Source organism: Labeo rohita, unplaced genomic scaffold (genome assembly GCF_022985175.1).
Source record: "Labeo rohita strain BAU-BD-2019 unplaced genomic scaffold, IGBB_LRoh.1.0 scaffold_353, whole genome shotgun sequence".
Lineage (NCBI taxonomy): Eukaryota > Metazoa > Chordata > Actinopteri > Cypriniformes > Cyprinidae > Labeo > Labeo rohita.
The window spans coordinates 16,120-43,043 of NW_026129271.1; the positions used below are offsets into that span (position 1 = coordinate 16,120).

Consider the following 26,924-nt stretch of genomic DNA (forward strand, 5'->3'; position numbering starts at 1 on the left):
GCAACTAGAGTTGGTAGACAAGTAATAAAGCAACTAAAGCAACTAGAGTTGGTAGATCAGTAATAAAACAACTAGAGTTAGTGGACCAGTAATAAAGCAACTAGAGTTGGTAGACAAGTAATAAAGCAACTAGAGTTAGTCAATCAGCAATTAACCAACTAGAGTTGGTAGACCAGTAATAAAGCAACTAGAGTTGGTAGACAAGTAATAAAGCAACTAGAGTTAGTCAATCAGCAATTAACCAACTAGTGTTGGTAGACCAGTAATAAAGCAACTGGAGTTGGTAGACAAGTAATAAAGCAACTAGAGTTAGTGAACCAGCAATTAACCAACTAGAGATGGCAGACCAGTAATAAAGCAACTAGAGCTGGTAGACAAGCAACACACCTGCTGAAAAATCAAGACAGTTGGTGGTTTTATGTGATTTTATAGTTGGTTCAAACTAGTCTAGATGGTTCATCAGCTGGACTTTGACCTGGTAGACCATCTTGACCAAGCTAGTTAGTAGACCAATAACAAACCAGCTACCATGTTCTAAAACCCAACGCAACCATTTTAACATGGTTCGACCTGTTATCTTCCAGCAAGTTTTTGTGAAGTGAACATTTACACCAATGACCATACAAGCAAAAAATGTGTTCTAGCTAGTCTAAATGGTTTATCAGTTGGACTTTGACCTGGTAAACAAGGGGTCACCAGACCCAGTCCTGGAGGTGCCGGTGTCCCTGCAGAGTTTAGCTCCAACCCTAATCAAACAGACCTGAACCAGCTAATCAAGGTCTTACTAGGTATACTTGAAACTTCCAGGCAGGTGTGTTGAGGAAAGTTGGAGGTAAACTCTGCAGGACACCGGCTATCCAGGAACAAGTTTGGTGACCCCTGTGGTAAAGTGTTGTTTTCCAGCTGGAGTTGGTAGACTTGTAGCAAAGCAGCTACCATGTTCTAAATCACATTAAATTTTTATAACCTGTTTTTCCAGCAGAGTTATATGATATGAACGTTTACACCAATGACCATAATCAATCAAAAAATGGTTGTAGAGTATTAAAATGTTTTGCTTTAGGAAATGATCTTGATCTGATTTTAAAAAAAGGTCCTATTTCTGTATGTTAATGCTGCAGTGATTTCTTAAGAATCCCAAATGAAAACCAAACCAGGAGGACTGAACAGATAAAGACCTTTCAGTTTTACTACATGTCTCTCTAGACCAAACTCTTGCTCTTAAACATGCTAAAACTTTGTGTAATCGCAACGTGCAGAAATGTTCCCTGGTAGAACGAACAGCTTGTATGAAACGAACAAACAGTCTGAGTGACCCGTTGTACTTAATTCATTCCTGTATTGCAGCAGCTTCCTGCCATTATCTGCTGGCTTTAACAGAAGTCTGTCGTGTAATTGCAAGGCAGCCATGAATCGGAGCTATTTATGGACAAAAACACGAAGCTTGAAGCGATATATGGTTTTAACAGTCTTAAGGTTGTCAGGTAATTGTCAACACGGGCCCGTTTACATAACGCTAAGCCCTCGCCTTTAAAAAAAAAAAAGACAGATTTTTCAGTGAAACATACTGTATAGTGTAGCTAGCACATACATTAGGATTTTTTGGGAAAACCGCGCTCAATAGGACTCTTTCCTCTGCATGCTTTAGAAAAGAAAAAATAATTTCTTAGAGCATAATCAAAATATTTCAAGGCTGCTTATTATGAAACGAAACATGATGCCTTGACTGGTTTCTATTCAAACCACAATCTCTATCGGCTTCCAAGCCTGCAGTTGTTGGCTGATTTCGGGATCGCTCAAGCACGACGGATACCTTCTTGGAGAGCCGACAGAATCGAAAGCCAACCGAGGGATTTATCCGTTTACATAATCTGGAAAAATAATCTGATGTCAAAAAGCCCTGTCGCTGCAATGAAACTATTTCGTTTACGCGTGTCTTTCGATGCCAAAATTAATAATGTGTCAGAAGAAACCTGTAAACAGGCAAACAGGACCTTGCTATAGATAATGAACAAGCATGCCTCTTTTTCAGAAAAACAACACCCTCACTGTGCACGTTCACGACGCCTGCACTCGTTGGTTATATGTGCGCATTTTGAAAGTTCACAGTAGACATCTATGCAGTCACACATATAGGTGTCTAACACCTTGGTCGTGTCTGTCACATCAGACTAACAGACAGGCAGCTGCCACAGCACAACATAATATGATCCAAGCTCTCCTAACCGCTGCCTGGTTCGTAAAATATACACAGACTCCCGTAACTCCAGGCAGCAGGTTACCACACTCGACATTTCTCCTCGGGGTTCATGGGAGTTCCTCGTGCACAATGAAATGCTTCGGAAAACGCCTCAAAGTTCTGGAGGGACCCTAGAACTCTGTTAAAAACAAAAAAAATTACACTCAGTTATTTATATTTACAATTTATTAACACCTACAGCAGATACAAAAGTATCTGAACGCTTAAGTCACATTTAAAAATGTCTCAATGTCTTAAATAACTACATGTGCTGCAGGATGTTTTCTCTTCACTTTTGTTCATAATGTTTGCTCAGTGTCTTTGAATCAGCTGTTGTTTTGACGATTTTTGTTGGATATGTGAACTGTTAAGTCAGTTATAATAAAGCACAAAATGACCTTTTTTTAAAAAAAGTTTTGCTTGAAAATGTTGTAAATAATATATGTAATACTTATTATTTACATATCTATTAACCAGTCAAAAGTTTTTGAACAGTAAGTTTTTTAAGGTTTTTTAAAGAAGTCTCTTCTGCTCACCAAGCCTGCATTTATTTGATCCAAAATACATCAAAAAAAAAAAATTGAAATATTTTTCTATTTAAAATAACTTATTTCTATTTGAATATATTTTAACATGTAATTTATTCCTGTGATTTCAATGCTGATTTTTAGCAGCATTACTCCACTCATGATCCTTCAGAAATTATTCTAATATTCTGATTTGCTGCTCAAAAAAATTATTATTATTATTATTATTATTATTATTATTATTATTATTATTATTATTATTATGTTAAAAACAGGTGAGTAGAATTTTTTTCAGGTTTCTTTGATGAACATTTTAAATGTCTTTATCATCACTTTTGATTAATTTAAAACATCCTTGCTAAAAAAAAACAAAAAAACAAAAGAAAGTATTAATTTAAAATTCCTTTCCCAAAAAAAAAAAAAAAAAGATACTGACTCCAAGCTTTTGAATGGTATAGTGTATAGTGTTACAAAAGCTTTTTATTTCAGATAAATGCTGATCTTTGGATCTTTCTATTTATCAAAGAATGCTGAAAAAATTTACTCAACTGTTTTAAATATTGATAATAATAATAAAAAATAAAAATGTTTCTTGAACAGTAAATCAGCATATTAGAATGATTTCTGAAGGATCATGTGACACTGAAGCCTGGAGTAATGATGCTGAAAATTCAGCTTTAATCACAAAAATAAATTACATATTAAAACAGATTCAAATAGAAAATAGCTATATTAAATTGTAGTAATATTACAATATTACTGTTTTTACTGTATTTTTAATCAAATACATGCAGCCTTTTTGCATAAGTGACTTTAAAATTATTTAAAATTTAATTTTAAAAAATCTTACAGACCCCAAACTTTTAAATAGTGGTTTACAATTTTTATACAATTTTGAGTTTTATAATCCATTAAAAGTGTTAGCAGGTAGAAAATTGTACGTTTCAAGAATTAATTTTTTTTTTTTGCTATATTTAAGTATTTAATAGCTAATTATGTTATCTAATGTCATTTTTAAATTGTGACTTATTTCATATTTAATTCACAAATCTTGCAGAAAGCTCTTGCCTGTATTCCAGAGGGCTGTGTGGGTCTGTTTTGATGGACTGAATGGCGTACTCTGGGCGACAGGCACCACACCAGACCTACATTCAATAAAAATAATCACATTATGCTAGCTAAACACATTTTAACCATTTTTAAACATTATTTTTGACCTAACATGCATTTTATGCTTGAATGTCATTTGCAAACAAGATATTTTGAATGATGCCCATCCAAATAATAACATTTCAAACCCAAGTCCTTTAAAACAGCACTCATCCCATCGGATGGCATGATTCAATCACTGATTTCATGCCTTAAGCACATATTAGAGAGCCTGTGGTGATGTATTTTCCAGAGGTTAAGCAGCACCTGTATCTTTTAAGCAGTGTCAGTTTAATTTGATACGCTCTTTGTGAGACTGACCTTGCACAGGCATCGAGGTGAACACATGCAGGCGTCCTAAAGTGGATGTCATTCATGGTCACATACCTGGGCAAAGTTTAGAAAGAAGAGCTGCTTGTGATCCATATCCAGTCCGGGAAGACGGGCCTCCTCGCCCTCCCTCTCCACCCACTTCATATATGCCTAATATCAAACACACAACAGCGAAAACAAATTCACATCAACAGATTTATACATGTTCTGATGAAAATTGTTGTGAGCAGGTTTCACTAGGTTAATATCTGATTAAAGGGAATTAATGATACAAACCTTATATGCTTGACGAACTCCACCGTTGTCAGCAATATTTTCTCCTAATGTTGTGATGCCACTGACCTGCAATAATTATGCATAATTATGTATATTTATGTAATATTATAGTATTAGCCAATTTAATATTATAGTAATTAGTATGTATGTGTATATATATATATATTCTATATATATATATTCTATATAGAAATAGAATATATATATATATATTCTATTTCTCTAATTCTATTAATTATTATTATAAAATTGTATTATTTTTATGCATTTTTATTATTAATTTATTCATTTTTATTTATTATTTTAGTTATTATAGTATTTGCTAATTTAATATTATAGTAATCAATATATATATATATATATAATAAAAATATCTAAAATAATAAAAAATATATAAAAATTATATATTATATTTTTTATTAATTAGTATGTATATGTATACTTTTATTTATTTTCTATATACTATTGTAAATGTGTTATTTTTATACATTTTTATTTTTAACTTATTATTCATTTTTTTTATTTATATATATATATATATATATATATATATATATATATATATATATAAGATATTAGTTTTTAGAAACCCAACATTTATTTATCTTCATTAATTTTTATTATTACATTTTTATACATTTATATTATTTTATCATATTAAATTTTATTTATTTATTTATTTGCAGTTAGTTGTCAAAGCAAAATTTCTGTTATTTTAAGTCTGGGTTTTTCTTTTTTTTTCAGCTTTATTTTCATTAACATAAATTAATTTAAGTTTAAAACAACAGCACTGTTTTTTGTAGTCTTTTTTTGTTTGTTTGTTTTTATTTGTTTAGGGGTTTTTTTTAGGAGGAATAAAACAATTTGTTTACAGACCAAAATATAAGCTATAAAATGAACCCTGCGAAAAAAAATAAAAATCTTAGTATTTCAGTATTGTTTTCTAGTATAAATACCTAAACATTCTTGCAACAATATGTATTTAGATACAAATTCCGTCAAAATTTTGCTTTAAAAAATCTGCCAGTGGGTCAAGAAAGAAATACTCATTTTCCCTCTTAATTAAGATTATTTTTCTTACCCCTTTGGCAGATTTTTTTTGCAAAAACAAAAACATTTGATACATTTCTCAGAAAACAAGACTTAATATCTTAAGTAATTTTGCTTTTCAAGTAAATGTATCTTGATTTAGGAATATCTATGGTATTTATACCAGAAAACAAGACAAAAATACTAAGTAAGAAAATCATTTACAGTGAATGTATATATTAAAGGTGGATATTATTGGTTTTGGAAGAACTGACAGACTTTGATGTTGTGGCGAATACAGTTTCAGAAATTGCCGGCATATCTTATGAAAAATATTTAAACATCCTTAAAAAAAGCAAAATAGAATACAGTACAGTTTACACTAAAAAAAAACAATAAATATACCAGAAAAAATGACTTTAGTAAATAACTGGAGTCATTTGTAAAAAGTTAAACTTTTTAATCTAAATGTAAACATCTCTGTCTAGTTTTAAAATCCATTCATTTTTAGTGGCTAAAAAAATGTATATTAGTTTTAACTGTTTATACCAAGTTATTTTTGCAGATTTTTTTTAAAGGTCAGTGGAAATGCTTAGGTCAGATCCAAACCATCTATTGGTTCACTTTTGAAAGTTCATATTTCAATTTCCATCCAGAGTGAAGTTCAACTTACATTTTGGCCTCCTGCAAGTTTCCAGCTGAATTTGCCGTACTGTTCCACCATGCATTTAGATTGATCCTCAAAGCGCTCGGCAGAGTAGTTGCTCCACCAGTTGTACATGTTTCCATCCTTGTCAAAATTACGGCCTGTGAAAATAAATATTTCATTTTTTTGGACCAGTCATATAAACAGACCATCGTTGCGGTTGCTCATTTGGTCCGACGGAGAACAATTTATCCGTGATATTTAAAACTCCTCCTTCGGCGCAGGGTTTAATACATCACACGTAAACAAGATAATCAACAAATCCACATTGTTTATTCATCCACAGCTAACTGGTAATTGGTACAATCAATCAGATGCGACGCATATTACCGTGATCATCAAATCCATGAGTGATTTCATGTCCTATAACCATCCCAATTCCACCAAAGTTTAGAGCTTGCAGCTGTTTTTCACTGAAGAACGGAGGCTGGAGGATGCCAGCAGGAAACACTGAAAGAAAGATGGATGCATAGAAAGAGATGAAATTCAGCATAATGCCTGGGTAATTGACCAGGAAATGCATTTTTGAGATACTAATTGAGTCACATGTGAAAACAACTCATTTTAATAGTAACAGAGTGTAACTTTGGACACTTTTATGGCAGATTTTTCATTAAAATTTCATGTGTTTTCTTAGAATTTTTCTCAAGGTCACATTAAAACTAGAAAGTAACTTTTATTTATTTATTTATGCATGTATGAATTATATATTAACATATTTATATGAATTCTGATTCTATCATTTTTATATATTTTTGTATTTTAATATTTATTGTATACAAATGATCTAAATCAGTTACCAGTAATTATATTAGTTTCAAATGTTAGCATACTCATTTACTCATAAGAGAGCAATATCAACAAGTTATACATGAGATATATAATGTATAAAGAAAACCAAAAAACTGAGGTAAACATCACTAAATATTTATATTGTACTGTATATCATTTCCAATCAAGCTGCGTAAATGTTTAGTCAAACTGTGTAAATTTATGCTGTAATCAGTTTTGGGGAAAGTTAGTTAGTACATTTTTATGTCCCAATCTGAATCAAATTATTTGCAACACGCGCTCCAAAGTCCCGTTCCGAATCAAATGAATCATGAACCCACTCCAAAGTTCTGATCCATAAATCAAATTATTCGCAATCCACGCTCCATAGTTCCAGTCTGAATAATGAATCATTCAATTCGCAAAATGATTCGCAAACCCGCTCTGAAGTCCTGATCTGATTCAAATGATTTGCGAACCTGCACCGAAGTCCCAATCTGAATCGAATGAATCGTGAACTTGCTCAAAAGTTCAGATCTATAAATCAAATGATTCACAATCTGCACTCTATAGTCCCAATCTGAATAATGATTCGCGAACAGTCATTTCACATCGGGACTTCGGAGTCTTGATCTGATTTAAATGAATTGCGAACCTGCACCAAAGTCCCGATCTGAATCAAATGAATCACAAACCTGCACCAAAGTCCCGATCTGAATCGAATGATTTGCGATTCATGCACCAAAGTCCCAATCTGAATCCAATAGCGAAATCGCACCGAAGTCCCAATCTGAATGAAATGATTTGTGATGCGTGCTCCGAAGTCCCGATCTAAATTAAATGAATCATGAACCTGCTCCAAAGTTCAGATCTATAAATCAAATGATTCGCAATCCGCACTCTATAGTCCCAGTCTGAATAATGATTCGCGAACAGTCGTTTCACATCGGGACTTCGGAGTGTGAAACACAAATCATTCAATTCGAAAAATGATTCGCAAGCCCGCTCTCTAATTCCAATCTGAATCAAATGATTCACAAACCTGCACCAAAGTCCCAATCTGAATCCAACAGCGAAATCGCACCGATGTTCCAATCTGAATCAAATGAGTCACGATACGTGCAGCGAAGTCCCGATCTGAATCAAATGAATCGCAAACCCGCACCAAAGTTCTGATTTGAATCAAATGATTTGCGATACGTGATCCAATTGGGTCGTTTTGAAACAGTGAATCATTTCGAAACACAATAGTTTAACTGATTCAGAGTTGCGAAAAGTTCAGTTTCACCCATCACTACACATGCTTTTTAAAATCATTGCAAGCGATGCCGTAATTCGAAAATAAATGGCTCTTTTGATCTGGTTCTTACTAGCGAATCACTTGAATTGAATGATCAAAGTCACGATCAATCGGAGCAGTTCCAGCGTAGTGACTTAGTCAGTTGAATCAGTTTGTCTTTTCCTCTGCTTTCATGTCTTTAGTGAAAAGTGCTTTTAAAGAGTCTCCACATGACCAAAAGCACCCATAGTTGAAAAAACGCTCAATAATGTGATGGTAATGGTGTATACTAGATAGCAGAAGCAGAAACGTCTCTGCTGTGCATCGTCCTCCAGCTATAGCAGGGCTCGAAATGACACAGTGTCGGCAGTTACAGCTGCCGCTCTTGTCTCTCAAATGGCAATTCAGCTTGAAGTGTTTCCCAGATTGTCCAGGAACATTAAAATGTGCAATCTAAGAGTAATTACGTGGAAATTTCTCCCGCTGAAAATCTGCATAATCACTTGGCTTTTGTAATCTCTGTATTAACGCAGGCTGTATAGCGCGCACTCGGCGTCCAGAGCCCATCTCTGGAAGCGCAAGCTTTGTGGGCAGTGGAGCCTGAAACTAGCTTTGTTTAATCTACAAGAGAAAAGCACTACAGGCATTAGAGCCATTATGACAATGGGCTGAGAAAGCATTTATACTGAGAGCCCTCAACAGCTTAGGAGAAATCTGACCAGAACAAATACTTCACAGAAGACCCACGTTTGGACAGCGCTGCTGTTTTTAGTTTGCGGTTGTGGCCTTCTCCGCTGGAAAGATCGGTTTAGGCTGCACTGGTCTGTGCTGGCGAACCTTTGCTCTAGATGAACTGGAACGATTCCTCAAGTGGATTCGTGCATTTTGTTGTTTTTATGGTGAACTAAAATTACTATATATTTAATTATTAAGTAAATGTTTAATGTTATTTTTTCTAAATTGTCCATTTGTGGTAAATCGATGAAAGAAAATTACTTATATCATAGAATATAGAATAGAACAGAATTATATAATAATATAATATATTAATATATAATATAATAGAGTAATATTTATGACAATATGGCTGTTACCTTACCTGTCTGGATTCATTTGCAAGTACAATGCATTTTAATTTTTTTAATTTATACCATTTTTAAAATTATTGTAATATATCATTATTATTATTGTTATTGTTATTATTATTAATATTTATTATTACATAATATTGTATTATATTATATATTTTAAATGTATTATTATATTATATTATATTATATTATCTATTATTTATTTATGATTATATATTACAATAGAATATTATTTCTGACTATATGGCTGAAAACTTGCCAATCTGGTTTCTGTTGTGAGAGTTGTGAGAAATGTATTTTTTATTTATTTATTTGTAATTTATGTAATTTATTTAAAATTTCTTATGTATTTAAAATGTATTTAAATGTTACATTTTTTTAAATGAATACATTTAATTTCATTTAAAAAATATTATTATAAATGACATAATATTCAATATTATATTATAGAACAGAATATTATTTCTGGCCATATGGCTATTAATTTACCCATCTGGTTACTGTTGTGAGATTTAAACAAGTGTTTATTTTTGCAATTTAATTTTTAAATGTTTTATTTTATTTTATTTTACTTTATTTTATTTTATTTTATTTTATTTTATAAAAAACAATATTATTTCTGATAATTTGGCTATGGATTAACCAGTCCTGTGTCTGTTGTGAGTGTTAAACACATTTTTATTTTTGCAATTTAACTTTTAATTGTATTGTTATTGTTTTATATTTTTTTATTCTATTTTACTTAATTTTATTTTACATATACAAAACAATATTATTTCAGACTATTTGGCTATGAATTTACTAATCTTGTTACTGTTGTGAGAGTTAAATTATATTATTTATATAATAAATAATTATTATAATTTATATTATATGTATATGTATATATATATATATATATATATATATATATATATATATATTATATTACAATATTATTTCTGACTACGTCTGAATTATTGAAATTATTTTATTTTATTTTATTTCTGACTGTATGGCTGTGAACTTACCAATCTGGTTTCTGTTGTGTGAATAGAAAGCGTTGACCACAGCCGCACCAATAATCCACCTAAAACATTCAAAAAACGAAAAACATGATTCACAGAGTAAAAAACTTCTTTCTAGCATTTCTTTATTTATTTCTGTGTTTCGTACATGTCAGGATCCACAGCCTCCCTCAGCTTTTTATGACCTTTCTGGGCTGATGCAGCCAGGTTTTCCAGAATGTTCTCAAAGTAGTTCTCCTCACTGAAATTGAGCTGCGAGCAGACAGAGAGAGGAAAAGATGATAATATCACACAGATGTACTTCTGTCTAAGCTGTCATTATTCTCATATTTATGTAAATCGATATCAGTTGGTTTGGACGGTAATTTCTTTAGAGGTCAAAGTTCTCTGAGTTTCCGTACGTGTGTGTACTCCTCGTCCAGTTTCTTATTTTCCTCCTCGAGGATGTGGTCGGGATAACCAATCTGTTCCGATATTGCCATGGCCTGCAAAACATGGAAAACAGTTTGGAAAAACAAAAACAGCTCAGACTGTAGGAAAGTAAGAGCTGATAATAATAATAATAAACTTTATTTGAACTTTTTGTGAGACCTTTACAATAAAAAAACAGAAAAAATAAAAATACCTTAATTAATATAAAATAAGATTAAAGATGAAATCCAGTTTATAATGATAATAAAAATAAGATAAAATTATTATACATAAAATGCATAACAAAAATGTAAGTTAAAACAAAATAATGTAAATAAATGCTATTAATTGTGATTATTTGTAAATATTATTTGAAATATATGTAATAATTATGCTAATAAGTAATAAATAAAATATTTAAATAAATATAATAAAAAAAATTAAATTTCTTAATTTCACCACTGGCTTTTTATAAAATCAATAAGTTTATAAACATGTATACTTATTAAAAATAACATTCAGTATATTCACTGAAATAAAAAAAAAATATTTTATAATAGTTAATTAATTAAAATAAAAATGTATTATATTTACCACTGGCTTTTTATCAAGAAGTATTAGAAATAAATAAAATATATTAATAATATATTTAAATAATATAAAAAAATAATAATAATAATAATAATAATAATATATTAAATATATTCATATTCATGAACAAACATATTTTTATTTTATTTAAAAATACATTATTATTTTATAGTAATTAGTGCATTAAAAATGTATATAATTATTTATAAAATTTTAATAAAAAATAAAAAGCTCAAATTTCTTATATTCATTAATAGTTTTTTTATAGAATCAAGAAGTTTATAAAAAATACAAAAATCTCAGATTTCTTATATTCATTAATAGTTTTTTATAGAATCAAGAAGTTTATAAAAATATATAACTTAAAAAAAATATTCATATTCATATTCATTACACTTATTTTTATAATAATTAATTTAAAAAAATAAAAATAAATATAAAAAATATTATTTATAAAATACAAATAAACTAAACTAAAATATAACTATTAAAAAATAGCATTAAATATATTAATTAAATTTTTTTATTAATTCATGATAAAAATCTTAATCCTTAAATCTCTTATATTCACCACTTTTTTAAATAGAATCAAGACATTTATAGAAATGAATAACTATTAAAAATAGCATTAAATATATTAATTGAAAAATAAATTATTTTATTTTATATTATTTAAAAAGTCATCTTTATTTTATGATAATTCATGAATAAAAAAATTGATATAATACATAATTATTTAGAAAAATTACAAAAAAATCTCAAATTTCTTATATTCACCACTGGTTTTTTATACAGTCAAGAAGTTTATAAAAATCTGTAATCATTAAAAACAGAAATAAATATATTAATTCAATTTTTATTTTATTTATTTATTTATTTTTACCAGCATGTCGTGCATCAGAACTGTGAAATTTTACTAATGTTGAACTTTTACTAATACTTTAAGTAAATATTTTAGGTCAAAGGTGTTCTGGTGACAAAAAAAGGTATGTAAATCTCAGAAATAAAGAAATACATTTCAAAAATAAAAGTTATTCATTAGGATTTGTGTCCATTAATATGACCTTCTCTCTGGCCTTCTCCTTGGACTGTTCATCCATCCAGCTCAGTTCTTCCAGCGTTTCCACATAAGCTTCCTGAATCTTTTTGATCAGTTCACGCACCTGAACAACAGTGCAGAGACACATTTAAAGTCAACTACAACACTTTTCAAACTCTTTATCATATAGTTGAAATCGCTCTTTGTTAATCGGTTAAAATACATCTATATACACAATGCAGAGTTTTATCAAATCATTTAGGATCATTCATTTGACTTCTGCCTCACAGCTGACATACTGTCAAACCATCATCAGAAGAGTCTGAACAATCCATGTCAATCTAATAATAGCTGATTATGTAAAGTTTTGAGTGAGGATGTTCCTGTTATGTCTGGTGGTGTGTTGGTTGGTGTTTTGGTCTTACCATGCGTTTGCTGTTTCCAGAGAAGGTTTCCCGGACGTACAGCGCCCCGACGGCATTCTCCATGTTGCCCTGGACGTAACGGACACAGTCTCTCCACCTCGCCTCCTCGACTGTAGTGCCATGCAAAGCCTGGGGGAATACGCACAATGCAACCAAGAAAAATGGGACCAAAACAAGGTTGAGAACCCCTATACTAAACATAAATACAACCTATTGGACTAAAACAGTAAGCGTTTTAAAAGCAGTGTTAAATGCCACGAGAGCTGTCGTGTGTTTGTGTTTGTTGAGAGTGAGTCTGACCTTTCTGTAGTGCGCTCTCACGTCTTTGAAGCGGCGGCTCATACTGCTGACCCTCTCCATGATGAGCATCCACGCCAGATAGTTCTGCAGAGTCCTGCAGAGATCACATGTGTGCAGACCGTTTAATGCCATCCAGCAAGATACACTATGCAACTTGTACGTTTTTATATTTTATTTGCATTGTTTTCATTCGCACCTTTTAAGCATTTGTAATGCATTATTGAAGCAGCTGTTATTGTTAAAAAAGCAAATAATAAAACTATTTAAGTTAACTGAAATAAACTAAAATAAATATATCAGATGAAAAAAAAAAACAAGCAAAAATTACTAAAACTAAAAACGAATTAAAATAAAGATAAATCTGCTGCATTTTGGATCAAATAAATGCAGGCTTGGTGAGCAAAAGAGACTTCTTTAAAAAAAACATTAAAAATCTTACTGTTCAAAACCTTTTGACTGGTAGTGTATAATGACAAAAACACAGAACAAAATTATTTAAATAGTAAAATAAAATCAGAAAATATAAAATTTAATTTAAACCAATTTAAAAGTTGCTTTGGATAAAAGCATCTGCCAAATACAGAAACATAAATGCATACAGTGTCGGGGGAAAGAAATCTAATGAAATCTTTAATAAGTCTCTTGACAGCAATGCGATTAAATAGAGCGTGAGTGGATTAGAAGAAATCTCAGTAATGTCTTAAACTGTGTTTAAATACATGCAACTTAAATTAAACTCAAACATTCATTCAGTATCAAAATCTACACTCTTACTGTGTATCAACACTTGTCTCATTTTATTTCTCCTTTTAGCAATTTTAGGAGAAGCACAGATGACAAAGTGAAATGTACTTCAGTGAAACAACTGAGACAAGAATAAGAATACTGATTTCTTCTAGATGCCCATAACTGACATGGCAATGAGGAATTAGCTCACATTTGTCATGTGTCAAACAGCTGCACCTAAAACATCACCTGTGACTGTGCTTGGAAAGAACATCATTGAGCTTCTCCAGGTAAGGTGAGCAGTACACAACTATGGGTTCATCCACTTGCACCGTGACTGACACGCTGGACATGATACCCTGGATATAGCGCGTCCAGTTAAAGCCCTGAAAGAGAAACAATAGAGAATAGAGACGTGTGTACTCTAAAAGACTGAAAAAGAAAAACACAATCTTATTTCAACAATGAGCGAACATAATTTGGACAAGTAGGATGTGATCCTGGATCAACATCCTTGCTCAAACAGGAATCAGTAGGAAACGTTCCGGTGCATGTAAAATAAACAATAAAAAAAGACTGTTATATACAGTTGAGGTCAAAAGTTTACATACACCTTGCAGAATCTGAACCAAAATAAGAGGGATCATACAAAATGCGTGTTATTTTTTATGTAGCACTGACCTGGATAAGATATTTCACATAAAAGATATTTACATATAGTCCACAAGAGAAAATGATAGTTGTTCATGAGTCCCTTATTTGTCCTGAACAGTTAAACTGCCTGCTGTTCTTTAGAAAAATCCTTCAGGTCCCACAAATTCTTTGGTTTTCCAGCATTTTTGTGTATTTGAACCCTTTCCAACAATGACTGTACGATTTTGAAATTCATCTTTTCACGCTGAGGACAACTGAGCGACTCATATGCAACTATTACAGCAGATTCAAACGCTCACTGATGCTCCAGAAGGAAAAACCATGCATTAAGAGCTGGGGGTGAAAACTTTTGAAAAGAATGAAAATGTGTACATTTTTCTTTTAGTACTATTTTTTTTTCATTTAGTACTGCCCTTCAGAAGCTACAGAAGGCAGAAGACAAAATAAATTAAAATTTTCACCCCCCAGCTCTTAAAGCATTGTGTTTCCTTCTGAAGCATCAGTGAGTGTTTGAACCTTCTGTAATAGTTGCATATGAGTCCCTCAGTTGTCCTCACTGTGAAAATATGGATCTCAAAATTAAGTCATTGTTGGAAAGGGTTAAAATGCACAAAAATACTGAAAAACCAAAGAATTTGTGGGACCTGAAGGATTTTTCTGAAGAACAGCAGCCAGTTTAACTGTTCAGGACAAACAAGGGACTCATGAACAACTATCACTAAACAAAAAACACAGCTGTGAGTTATTCAGGTAACAACACAGCATTAAGAATCAAGTGTATGTAAACTTTTGAACGGGGTCGGTTTTATACATTTTTTTTAATATTTTTTCTTGTGCACTATATGTAAACATCTTTTATGTGAAATATCTTACTGAGGTCAGTATTAAATAAAAAATAACATGCATTTTGTATGATCCCTCTTATTTTGCTAAAATAATTTTTTAGATTCTGCAAAGTGTATGTAAACTTTTGACCTCAACTGTAAATTTATGTAAAGATTTTTAAAATAAATTAATACTTTTATTTATCAAGGATCCTTTAAATTGATCAAAGTAGCAGTGACTGGTTTTTTTTTTAACATTGAAAATAATAAGAAAAGATGAGTTTCTCGCAAATCAGTATATTAAAATGATTTTTAAAGCAACATGTGACACTGAAGACTGGAGTAATGGTGCATGAAAATTCGGCTTTGTATCAAAGGAATAAATTACATTTTAACATATATTCACATAGAAAACAGTTTATTTTAAACTAAAATAATATTTCACAATATTACTGATTTTACTGTATCTTAGATAAAGTAAATGCAGCCTTGGTGAGCATAAGAGACTTATTTTATTTTAGTACATCTAGTCAGTTTTGACTGACTACACTAAAGACTGAGGGGGATGAAGTGTAAAAGCAAAAACCTTCCATTGAAAAACCCACATTGCTTTCTGCACTTACATTGAGGTTGAAAGTTTGCTGCACTTCTCTCAAAGTCATTTTGTTGTACAGCACAGTAATGTCATTGCGCTCTTCTGCAGGTGAGGTAGCCTGTTGAATCAAAGAGCACACATTCACGTGACTGTAAATGCATGACATTTACAGTATCAGAAGCATTTCAGAAAGTTGTTTGTTGTGTTTTACCATCTCCAGTTCAACTCACGTTTGCAATGTCTGTCTCCAGCTCCAGCACTTGAGTCATGTCCTCCCACACACGCTCTTCATCTTGGGTCAAGTTTTTGTCTTCTCGTGCAATCCTTGCTATGGAAACCATGAATTCCAGGTAGGCCTCACGCACCTGCCCACAGAGATACATGACGGGGGAGTCGCTTATAACGATAGCATTCTCACAAAATGACATAACATACCTTTTTATAATTCCCATCGCTGAGGTAATAATCTCTTGAAGGCATTCCTAATACTGGCTGGTCGACCTGTGAAAACAAAAGGATGTTGTTTAATGACAAAATCAATTCGTTATCTGAATTGCTGCTTGTTTACAGTATGCATGAGATCATCCAATAGCACAACGTTCATAATTAACCCAATGAAAAATCACACTCCGTTTTATTAGCTCAAGCTCCAAATGGCATTTTAATCAGGGGCTATTAGGTAAAATAAATTGCTGTTAGCTTCATGTATTTTAAAGGTGATGTGCTACTAAAACCAATCAAACTGACAACTCGTAACACTGGCTTGGTATTTCTATTCAGCAATTATACGGCATCTAAAAACATAATTATTTTAAGGAATACCATGGTGCTAGCATACCCAGCAAACAAAAATATGCTCTACAAATGTTTTGTAATTTAGTAATCTAAAAGTAATCAAATAGTAGTCTGATTATATTACCTAAAATGTGTAAAGTAATGGATTATGTTACTAGCTATCATTTTTGTCATGTAATTTGGAATCAGTAATGGATTAGTTTGCAAGTTATAAGTTATTTTTGCAGTTATACGTTAACATTCCATTTTGTCATTTTGAAAATGTTACAAGAATATTTCTTTTGAATGTTCCCTGAACACTCTGAAAAAATACTGTTACATTTTAAAAAATTTAAAAGAATGTTCAACTAAAATGCTTAATGAACATTCTATTAACGTTACTGGAGAACATTTGTTCAACTTTCCAGTATGCTAGCCAAAATTCTGTTAACTAGGTATAAACATGCAGAAAACAGAATTACCATCATACATACTATAGTATTTTTGGAAGAGTAAACATGAGAGTAAACTATACAGTTTACTCAGTAACTTACATGGATAATGTAGCGGCTGGAGTCTCGATCATCTGGCCACACAAACATCTCAAGCACGGCTTTTTTATTGTACCGAGCGTTCAGAACAGCCAGTGTGTCCTCCAGGCTCCATGCTTGTTCTGTGAAAATCAAATTTTTGTGGTTTTTAGTCCATGTCTGTTCGCTTTGAGGCAATATAAATGCTATAGAGTGTTTTCATGACGTGTCATTAATCGGCTATATTGGCTGCACTGAACCGAACCGAACAAAACTCGCATATTTTGCTGATTATTGCTGCTGAAAATGGTCAATTATTGTCATGTTTTGGGCTGTATTAATCGGCCAGACCAGGAAAAACATTTGGAATACTATACACTGCCAAAAGTTATAACAAATCAAGAGAAGAGTGCAAAAAACTGTCTAAGGAACAAAAGGCATTTGTGGTTGGCCAAACTGAATCAGGATTTCCAGAGCAAGAGTCCTGACAACATTCATGTTTGTTCTTAACATATTCAGTCAGATAGATGAAATATTAGGCTATATCTTAATTAACACTGCTCGTACGTATCTTTACCACCTATTAACTTTAGTTTGTCAAAATATTGCATCGACCCTGCTTACTAAGTCCTTCTCTATATGATTTAGCAGCTTTCACATGTTTTTCTGTAGCTTACGGAACGTAGCGCATTAACCATGCAGTCCATGCTGTTGTTTACATCTGAGTATCGCCAATATGGCCGCGCATCCAGGTAACTGACCAACTGACCAGGTAACTGATATACGTGACGTATATATCTGTAGAAGAATGCTCCCAAATACTTGGCGCAGATACGTGTTTAATATGTTCAGATTTCATCTATTATTAGTGGTTTTCACACTGAGGTGGGACACAAAAAGTTTTGACATGACAGGCTACAAGTGCGCCTCCGCATTTTTGTGTATTCCACGTAGCGCTTTCCAGTAGCGATGTTGCACTGTTTTCCAATCCATTGCCAGATTGTCACAGCCCCTCACTGAAGTTGCTACCTGATTGGATGCATCTTGTAAGAGCACACCCACCCCCCTCACAAGCTCGACTATAATAGAGGGTATGCATGTGACGTTACCGTCAGCTGAAGTGGCAAAAAGAATGAGTGGCAGCATTGGTTTCAACACACAAAACACCTCTAAAACCAAAACGAGCTTTGCGCATGACTGTACAAAGAGATTTCACAAGAAATCTGCGGTATATTTTTACAGACTGCTGAATGCTACTGAAAAGAAAAGCAAATTAATCGCTGCAATTCAAAGAAACAAATGGTCTCCAGGCAGCGAAACACGGATTTGCAGTTATCATTTCATGTTAATATGTTGAATTGTGTAGTAAAATCATATCCTATATATTGTATTGTAGTATATCGTATTGACAAGTCATCAGCTAAATATTTACCATCTTAAATTCTGCATAACTGGATGTTTTTAAGTAAACATTTTGTATTTACAAAATGAGTTCACAGGCAAATTTGCTTTATTTATTTCCCCCGGCGTCAAAATCAAACACATATAAGTGTTAGAAAACATGATTTCTGGCTGCATCAATATACATTGACTACTGGATACTTGTTAAGTTGTTAGGAACATTATATCAAGTTCAGCAACCTTTAGTTTAAACTGATCATCGTTTGTTTTACTCGCGTTTTTGTATCTTCCCTAATAAATCCATTCACGCCGAAGGCTGTTTTGCCACTCAGTCCGGCTGTCAGTGGCGTCAATGCATACCCTCTATTGCCATAACATGCAGCACAATCCGTGTAGTCCAATTCTCAAGCAAATGATTTGGTTTATTTAATGAATCATTCGAAAAGGGAATTTTCCAGTTTGAATCAGTATGATGAATCATTCACTGAATGAACATCAAAGCAGCTACTGAATCAAGAAATGACTCACATAACTGCAAGATCCATGTCAATGCATCATTACTTCAATGCATCATTACTTAACGCATCTGTCGAAATTGACACCTTTGACCACATCACTGCATTTTTACATATGTCGCATTTTAATATGCTGTGTCAAGATGCAATTAACTGCATTTTGTGGTTTTGAGGCCATGTCTGAGGCGATATACACTCACAAGACACTTTATTAGGTACACCTGTTTAACAGCTTGTTAATGCAAACATCTAATCAGCCAATCACGTGGCAGCAATTCTATATTAATGCATGTAGAGACGGTCAAGACAATCTGCTATTCAAACCAAGCATCAAAATGGAGAAGAAAAGTGATTAAAATGACTTTAAACATGGCATGATTGTTGGTGCACGACAGGCTGGTCTGAATACATCAGAAACTGCTAATCTACAGGGATTTTCACCAAAGAGCAAAAAAATATATGCTCACATACGCTTTATGGTATGCAATAAAATTGCTAAGTAGGCCTACCCAACGAATAAAATAAAACAATAGAACAAATGCATTTTTTTCCCATTTCACTGAAGAGGACAATCCAGTTGATATGTCCTTCATCAACTTCCTGTCTAAATAGAAAACACGTCAAAACAGAAGAGAAAATTGCATTTGTCAAAGCATTTAAAGGGATCTTGCAACATCTTGCATGTGATTCAGCACATTAATCCAAAGGGCAAAAGAAGTTTTTAGTTTATAGTTTACTCTGAAATGACTTCACTTTTCAGCCAGACTTCTTATTTTTTTGGCTTCATTTTCTAGTTAATGATCCTGTTAATTCCCAATGGATAAAATCGGGTCCTACATTTTTCTTGTTGAATGTCCATTTCGGAAGTCAAAAAGGTTGCAAACGCTGTCTGGCTGACTTTAATTAGCGCTGAGTGCATTGCATATTATGACTGGTTAATTTCTCTTTTATTAAAAATTCTGGTAAAAACGAACTGTAAATCTTAAAAATGACCCATGAAATCAAATGGTTAATAGTTTGCATAATAAAACAGATACCAATAGATGCAATGATGGTTTTCCAGTGGCCAGTTACTGAATGGTTATGGTAAAACATCTCCATTGTCATCTACAACCAGCATTAATTGCTTTAAAGGCACATATTAAATCAGTCAGGTGTATGTCTGCATAAGTAGATAGTACTCTAACCATCTTCTTCTATTACATTTAATTATTCTGCTCTCTCAAGGTCTATAATGAGCCATAGTGCAGATCTTCACAGTGGGTTTGCTCTCTTATCCTCTCGCCCTCCTCGACACGGCTCTATCTTCCCCTACACTTGACAGAAGAGCGGGAGGGCCGCTGCTCTGTGAAACCACTGGACTTTTCCATTAGTCTAGCGCCTTATCAACACCCAGCGACAGCACAGCTGGAGCGATTGCATTTATCCCATTTAGATAAGCCCAAGATGCTGCCATTCTTTGCGAGAGTGAATTAGAGGCGACCGCCGCTATCTCTAGTACCTGATGTGCCGTTCCAGATCTCAGAGGCCACGGGCCAGTCGCCAATACTGTCAATGAGCCTGAGAAGAGGCTGCGAGTCGCGCTGCTCGATCAGAACTGCAGGGGGAACCAGAGAGACGAGACTAAGTGGAGTTGTGCATAATTAGAGCATAATAGAAACTTAGGTGATTAATTATTCACTCTCATGTCGTTCCAAACCCGTAAGACCTTCGTTCATCTTTGGAATGCAAATGAAGATATTTTTGATGAAACCCCAGAGCTTTCTGACCCTGCATAGACAACAATGCAACTACTACGTTCAAGCCCCAGAAAGGTAGTAAGAAAAGTTGTTTGTTTTCTTTGCACACAAAAAGTATTCTTGTATAGCTTCATAAAATTACGATTGAACCACTGATGTCACATGGACTATTTTAACAATGTCCTTACTATCTTTCTGGGTCTTGAACGTGTCATTGCTGTCTATGCAGGGTCTGAAAGCTTTCAGATTTCATCAGAAATACCTTAATTTGTGTTTTGAAGATGAACAAAGGTCTTACGGGTTTGGAACGGCATGAGGGTGAGTAATTAATAACAGAAATTTTAGGTGAACTATCCCTTTAAATTTTATAATTTTTATGTTTCATTGAATTAATTTTTAGTAATTTTACATTTTGTCATTTTTATTAATTGTGTGTCTTTGTGTGTTTATTACTATTTTTTTATATTACTATTCAGGTTTCATTTGTTTTTATTTCAGTTTTAATTTACATTTTTATTTCAATTTTAGTTATTTATTTTCAGTTACTAATTTTAGTGCTTTTAACATTAGTATTTTATTTCATTACAGCTTTATTTCATTTAACAAAAATGTTTGTTTTAATACATTAAATAATGTAGTTTAGTTTTAATACATCAAATAATAGGTTTATTTTTGGTTAACCATAATAACCCTAAAACCAGTCAGCTGTAATGTTATACAATTAATTCAAGCCATTTGGGGGGAAAAAAAAAAAGTTTAAATTTTGAATTTTTTAAGTATAAAATACAATACTTTCAAAGTTTATAGCAAAATATACAAAATTACACAAATGTAACCTTTTTGAGAATCTCGTAAAATTCGATTTGTCATTTGCAGTGTTATATTTGCTGTACACTTTAAAAATATATATTTTTGAAGACTTTTGTAGTACAGTTTACAAGTAATACATTTTAATTCATTTTTTACTTTAATTTTTAATTTTGAAGATTCTACTTCCAAATTTCATGTTTAATTCTGTATATATATATATATATAATATATAATATAACATAGAGTATATGTAAATTCACTCACTCTCATTCATGCATGAGCTGTACAGCGTTTTGGCTTTCTTGAAGGCCTCTCTGTCATCATTCTTTTCCATCTCCAGAACCCCTGTGCAATAATGAATCAGCACCAACCAGATAACAATGTTTAAGGGAAATCTACAGAAACCCATAATACTCATCGTGGTTGCGTGGAGTTGACATAACTCACCCTTGAGTACAATCTCCAGCTCGTCTCTCAGGATATTAAAGACGCTGTGAAGCGAGCTGGTTTCAGGAATGACGTGACGCTCTATCCAGCCTCCGCATGCGTACTGATAGAAGTTCTGGCACGGCTCCACGCTGGGGTCCATGTTCTGGAGCAGTCGGGCAGCTGTTTCATTCAGGAAATAATCATTTCAGATCTAGAATATCATTAAGCTGGTGGTGTAAAACGAAAGCTTTCAGATGTTTGTTCTTACCGGCAGTGACACACTGTGGGGTTGTACAGACATTGCTGTCAGCGTTTAATCGATATTTCAGCCCTGTTGTGATGTGGTGAGATAGACAACATGCATGTGGTTAATATCTGACTCAAACACAGCCGAGATCATATGGCCTAATCCACTCAAACTGCATGTTCGGACTGAGGTCCTGTAATGAGAGCTTACTGCTTCAGCCTAACACTGAAAAACTGGAACAACATAATGCAATTTTATTGAAACAAAGTGAACTTTTTTGCTTTATACATCGAAACTAAAGCACATTTTGTAAAGCTGACATTGGCTGGTTTAAATTGCTAATAGTACTCAGTGCATAAGTGTACTGTACATAATATATGCAAGGTGCAGTAATATAATTTTGATCAGTATATGTGACCCTGGACCACAAAACCAGTCGTAAGTAGCGCGGGTATATTTGTAGCAGCAGCCAACAATACACTGTATGGCCAAAATGACCATTTTTTCTTTTGTGTCAAAAATCATTAGGACATTAAGTAAGATATTTTGTAAATATATCAAAACTTAATTTTTGATTAGTAATATGCATTGCTAAGAACTTCATTTGGACAACTTTAAAGGTGATTTTCTTAATATTTTGATTTTTGTTGCAAACCATACATCAATGGAAAGCTTATTTATTCAGGGCTCAGATGTCAGTTTTCAAAAACTTGAGCATTACGACTGGTTTTGTGGTCTAGAGTCACATATGGAGTGGTTATAAAGGATTTATGGCAGGACAAGACTCAAAAAAATGAAAAACAAATGAAAAAGCAGCAGAATTAAATGAACAATGTGGATAAAATATGCCAAACTACAAAAACTGTGATATTTATGAACTGTGAGCTTCACAGGATACTGTACCTTTTGAAGATTCATTTATCTTAAAACGCTCTGAAATAAGAGGAAAATACAAGATCTTAAAGAACAGAATTAGATATGTGTTCAAAAGAGCCTTTTATACATTAGATGATTATCGTGGGCGATTTTATGTTTTGTATGTTTTAAATTCTGTGCAAATTTATGAGATGTATCATTGTATGATAACTCTATATAGTTTAACCCTTTAACTGTCGCCGTCCCACCTGTGGGACGCTTGGCGCTCTTTTTTTCGTTGTTCTATTTCTCTATCAAATGTTTTAGTAATCATCATAAATTATATATCATTTGAAAGCTTAGAAGCCCAAGAATCATCCTATGAAAACCATTTTGACATTGTGTTACTATGGAAATGGTACTGTAAAATCTTTTGGCGGTCTCCTCCCCCTTAGCGGCGATATCAAGTGTCATATTACAAAATGCATTACGGTCTTTTAGAATCCAAACTTTTTATAATCTTGACAAAAAATGTCATTGGAAAGGTCTGAGTCTCAGGATTTCATATTTGGTGGTTATTTTGTGATAAAAGTAAAATTGACAGAGAAATTTAGACTTTTGTGACAGAAAAATGCATTTTAAAAAATTCCATAGAGTTTGTATGGCACCCGGTGGCTGTTTGTGGTATAACGCCCTAAACAAACTTCAACAGGAACCTCAATTTTTTTCATATCAACTTCAAATTTGGAACATAACATATTTAGACATAAGACTTTAATTTGATATCAAATTTAGGGTAAAACCTATTATGTAAAATATGTATTTTATATAAAATTAAATAAAAATGGTACAGTGCATTTTCTTTTTAGTAAATTTAAACTTCTATAAAATAATAATAATTTTTTTTTTTTTTTTTTAAAAAAAGAAGATACACTTCTGCCATAATCTGCTGACTGTCTTCTTTAAAAAGAGACCAACCTTAGATCTGTATTCCAAAGTGTTCATGAATTACAACAATTTAAGTTTGGATAGTGCCTATGTCATGCCTATTTTAAAAAAATGGGGGGTGACAGTTAAAGAGTTCATTAGGAGTAAATAAGACATTTTATAATTATTAATAATTATAAAATATATAAACAAATAATATTATTAATAATACTAATCTTAATTGTGTTATTTTAATACTACATTAACTAAATATTATATATATATATATATATATATATATTTCTAGTGCACAAGCTGCTCCACATGGTCTATAAATAAATGAATGCATATTATTTCTTATTGTATTACAAAGGTTGTGAATGTGTTTGGGTCTTTCGGGTGTGTCTGAGTGACTATCATTCTAAACATTTCTGATTTGCAGCAGAAATCAGCCGTGTTTCCCACCTCTCAAAGCTGAAGTGTAGAGCACTATAAGTCCAGCCAGAGCGCAGCTCATCAGAAGCACAATGACAGACAGTCCGATCTCCACTACAGTCCAGTGATGCTTCCTCGGTTTAGTGCTTTTCTCCATGATATCCATTTGACTCTCTGATTTTCCCATTCTTGGAGCTGTGGAACAGAGTGTTGAAGTGTTGGTGGAGAGGGCCGAGAGCACGCGTAATTGCTCATGAAAATGCGTCTGAGCGCGGAGAGCTTGAGAGCTGTAGAGCCACAGGTGGAGCATCCGTGTGTCATATTTTCTACTTTTCACTCCAAAAAAACGTTTAAGCGGTGTAGCTACTGAATAAAACAATTCAAGCAATACTCCAAAGCGAATCGAATAGTTTTAAAACTCACAATTCTAATGAGAAAATTCAGAATTGTGATATTAAAAAAGTATGATTTTTTAAATAAAATATTGTTATTTACTTTTTTTTTTATTCCGTGGTGGGGGAAAATCAGAATTGTGAGATGTCAACTCGTAGAACTGCAAGATTATATCTCACAATGGTGGCTTTTTATCAGAATTGCAAGAGAAAAATCCAAGTTGTGAGTTTAAAAGCCACAATTATTATATTCCAATTTTTTTTTTTTTGTCCACATCAAAACTGCCTTCCATAGTAGTGTGGGAATTATACACCAGAATTATGCTAATCTGTGAGTTTGCTGTAACAAAACCAGATTTTTTTGCTATCTAATACAGGTGGAGCAAGTTTTTTTCTTTCTCTTGAAGCCTGCAGTGATTAATCATTAACAATAGGACCAAGAACGCATATTAAGAAAGCAAATAGGACCATTTGATTTCATATTGACTTGAAGACATTAGGGAACCGACACATGAGGCAGTTAATGCAGTCGATAAAAAAAGTTAATGCACTCAGTTAATGCACTCAGAAAGAGCTACAGCTTTGTTCTTGTTTCATTTTTAATAACGGCTGGATTCAAACAGAGGTATATATGAGGCATTCCTGAGACGTCTCCTACCCCATCACATCAGAAAATGTATTTAATCTGCGGGAACCTGACGCGCTTTGCCTCATATCGGCGTCAGCACTTTTTCTGTCTTGGAAGCTGGAAAGTGCTGATAAATTTTCCTGTAAAAATTCTAATTTCCTGACTCATTTGATGTCTGAAGGCAAAACAATAATCAGAGAAAACAGGCTCATCTAGAAATGAGTAGCTTTTATATTGAGTTTTTTTTGTGACGTTAGTTTTAAAGCTGTCAGCTGGTGTGCAGAAGGCAAAAATTATTGTTCTTATGGATTTATATTACCCATATTAATAAATACACACAAATAGCAGTGTGTGTGTATGCACTATATCATTATTAGACATGCATTTAAACAACAATTTGCATTAAATCCAATTTTTTATACTATTAAACATAGATACATAGTATATGTGTATATTGTCTCTTCCAAATATTACGTATCCGCCCATTTTAATAACAACATTTCTGTAGGTCAAAGGTCAATTGCATTTTTTCCAAATGCAAATATTCCACGTAGACTCTCAATTAAAATTACAATCATAAAAACTTCACATTTATTAATGATAAACTGTTTAAAAAGCTATTTAAATAGTTTTAGATTTCATGCATGCATGCAATTTTTATGTCATGTTCGTTATCACTTGACATGGTGACTAGTACATTCTCCAAACCATTGACTCTGATAAGTACAGTTCATTTGCATGTATGCATTAAGAAAATTAGCCGTTTCTTTTTCTTAGAGAGAAAATTATAGCTTCTAGCTATAGAGTTGCATGCAGCGATGCCTTTGATCAAACAATCTAGTCGAGAAAAACCAAAAAGCAACAGACAAGAAGCTGGATTATTCTAAAAAATGACTAAATCACTAAAATAAAGAATAACTGATGGGTAAAATCAATTAAAAAGTCTGTTTGCATCCATCTCTGTAACTCCACCTGTAAACTAAAGAGAAACTATTCCATTCAATTTCAACAAAAAAAAAACCCTCACACTGTAGAATATGCAAAGCCGTACCTCTCTGATGATGGAGTCCTTGTTTGGCCCTCTTAGGACGCCTTTCAATTTCCCAAACACCCCTTCTGAGTTTGCACCCAGAGCTGGTGTGTGGTGAAATGAATCAGCGTCCGGACAGCTGGATGTCGGAGCGGCTGTCTGTGCTGATGTTCCTCTGACTGACTGACTGAGTGAGGGAGATGCAGAAGAGAGGAAGAGAGAGGGAGGGATGTGAAGGAG

General features: G+C 32.8%; 1 protein-coding gene across 1 annotated transcript; it reads right to left on the reverse strand.

The window, feature by feature from the left end:
• Positions 1-892: 892 nt before the first annotated feature.
• mmel1 (membrane metallo-endopeptidase-like 1) lies at positions 893-26,860 on the reverse strand. The gene is made up of 24 exons (XM_051103088.1): positions 26,706-26,860; positions 24,665-24,829; positions 23,321-23,350; positions 22,439-22,501; positions 22,189-22,350; positions 22,006-22,086; positions 20,694-20,789; positions 17,301-17,419; positions 16,408-16,473; positions 16,203-16,337; positions 16,001-16,090; positions 14,149-14,285; positions 13,174-13,267; positions 12,874-13,002; positions 12,474-12,572; positions 10,809-10,892; positions 10,556-10,659; positions 10,411-10,469; positions 6,590-6,709; positions 6,227-6,360; positions 4,525-4,590; positions 4,303-4,398; positions 3,835-3,911; positions 893-2,378 (listed from the first exon to the last, which is right to left on the reverse strand). The coding sequence occupies exons 2-24, from the start codon at positions 24,819-24,821 to the stop codon at positions 2,279-2,281; spliced, it is 2,298 nt and encodes a 765-aa protein (XP_050959045.1). The 5' UTR covers positions 24,822-24,829; positions 26,706-26,860; the 3' UTR covers positions 893-2,278.
• Positions 26,861-26,924: the final 64 nt, after the last annotated feature.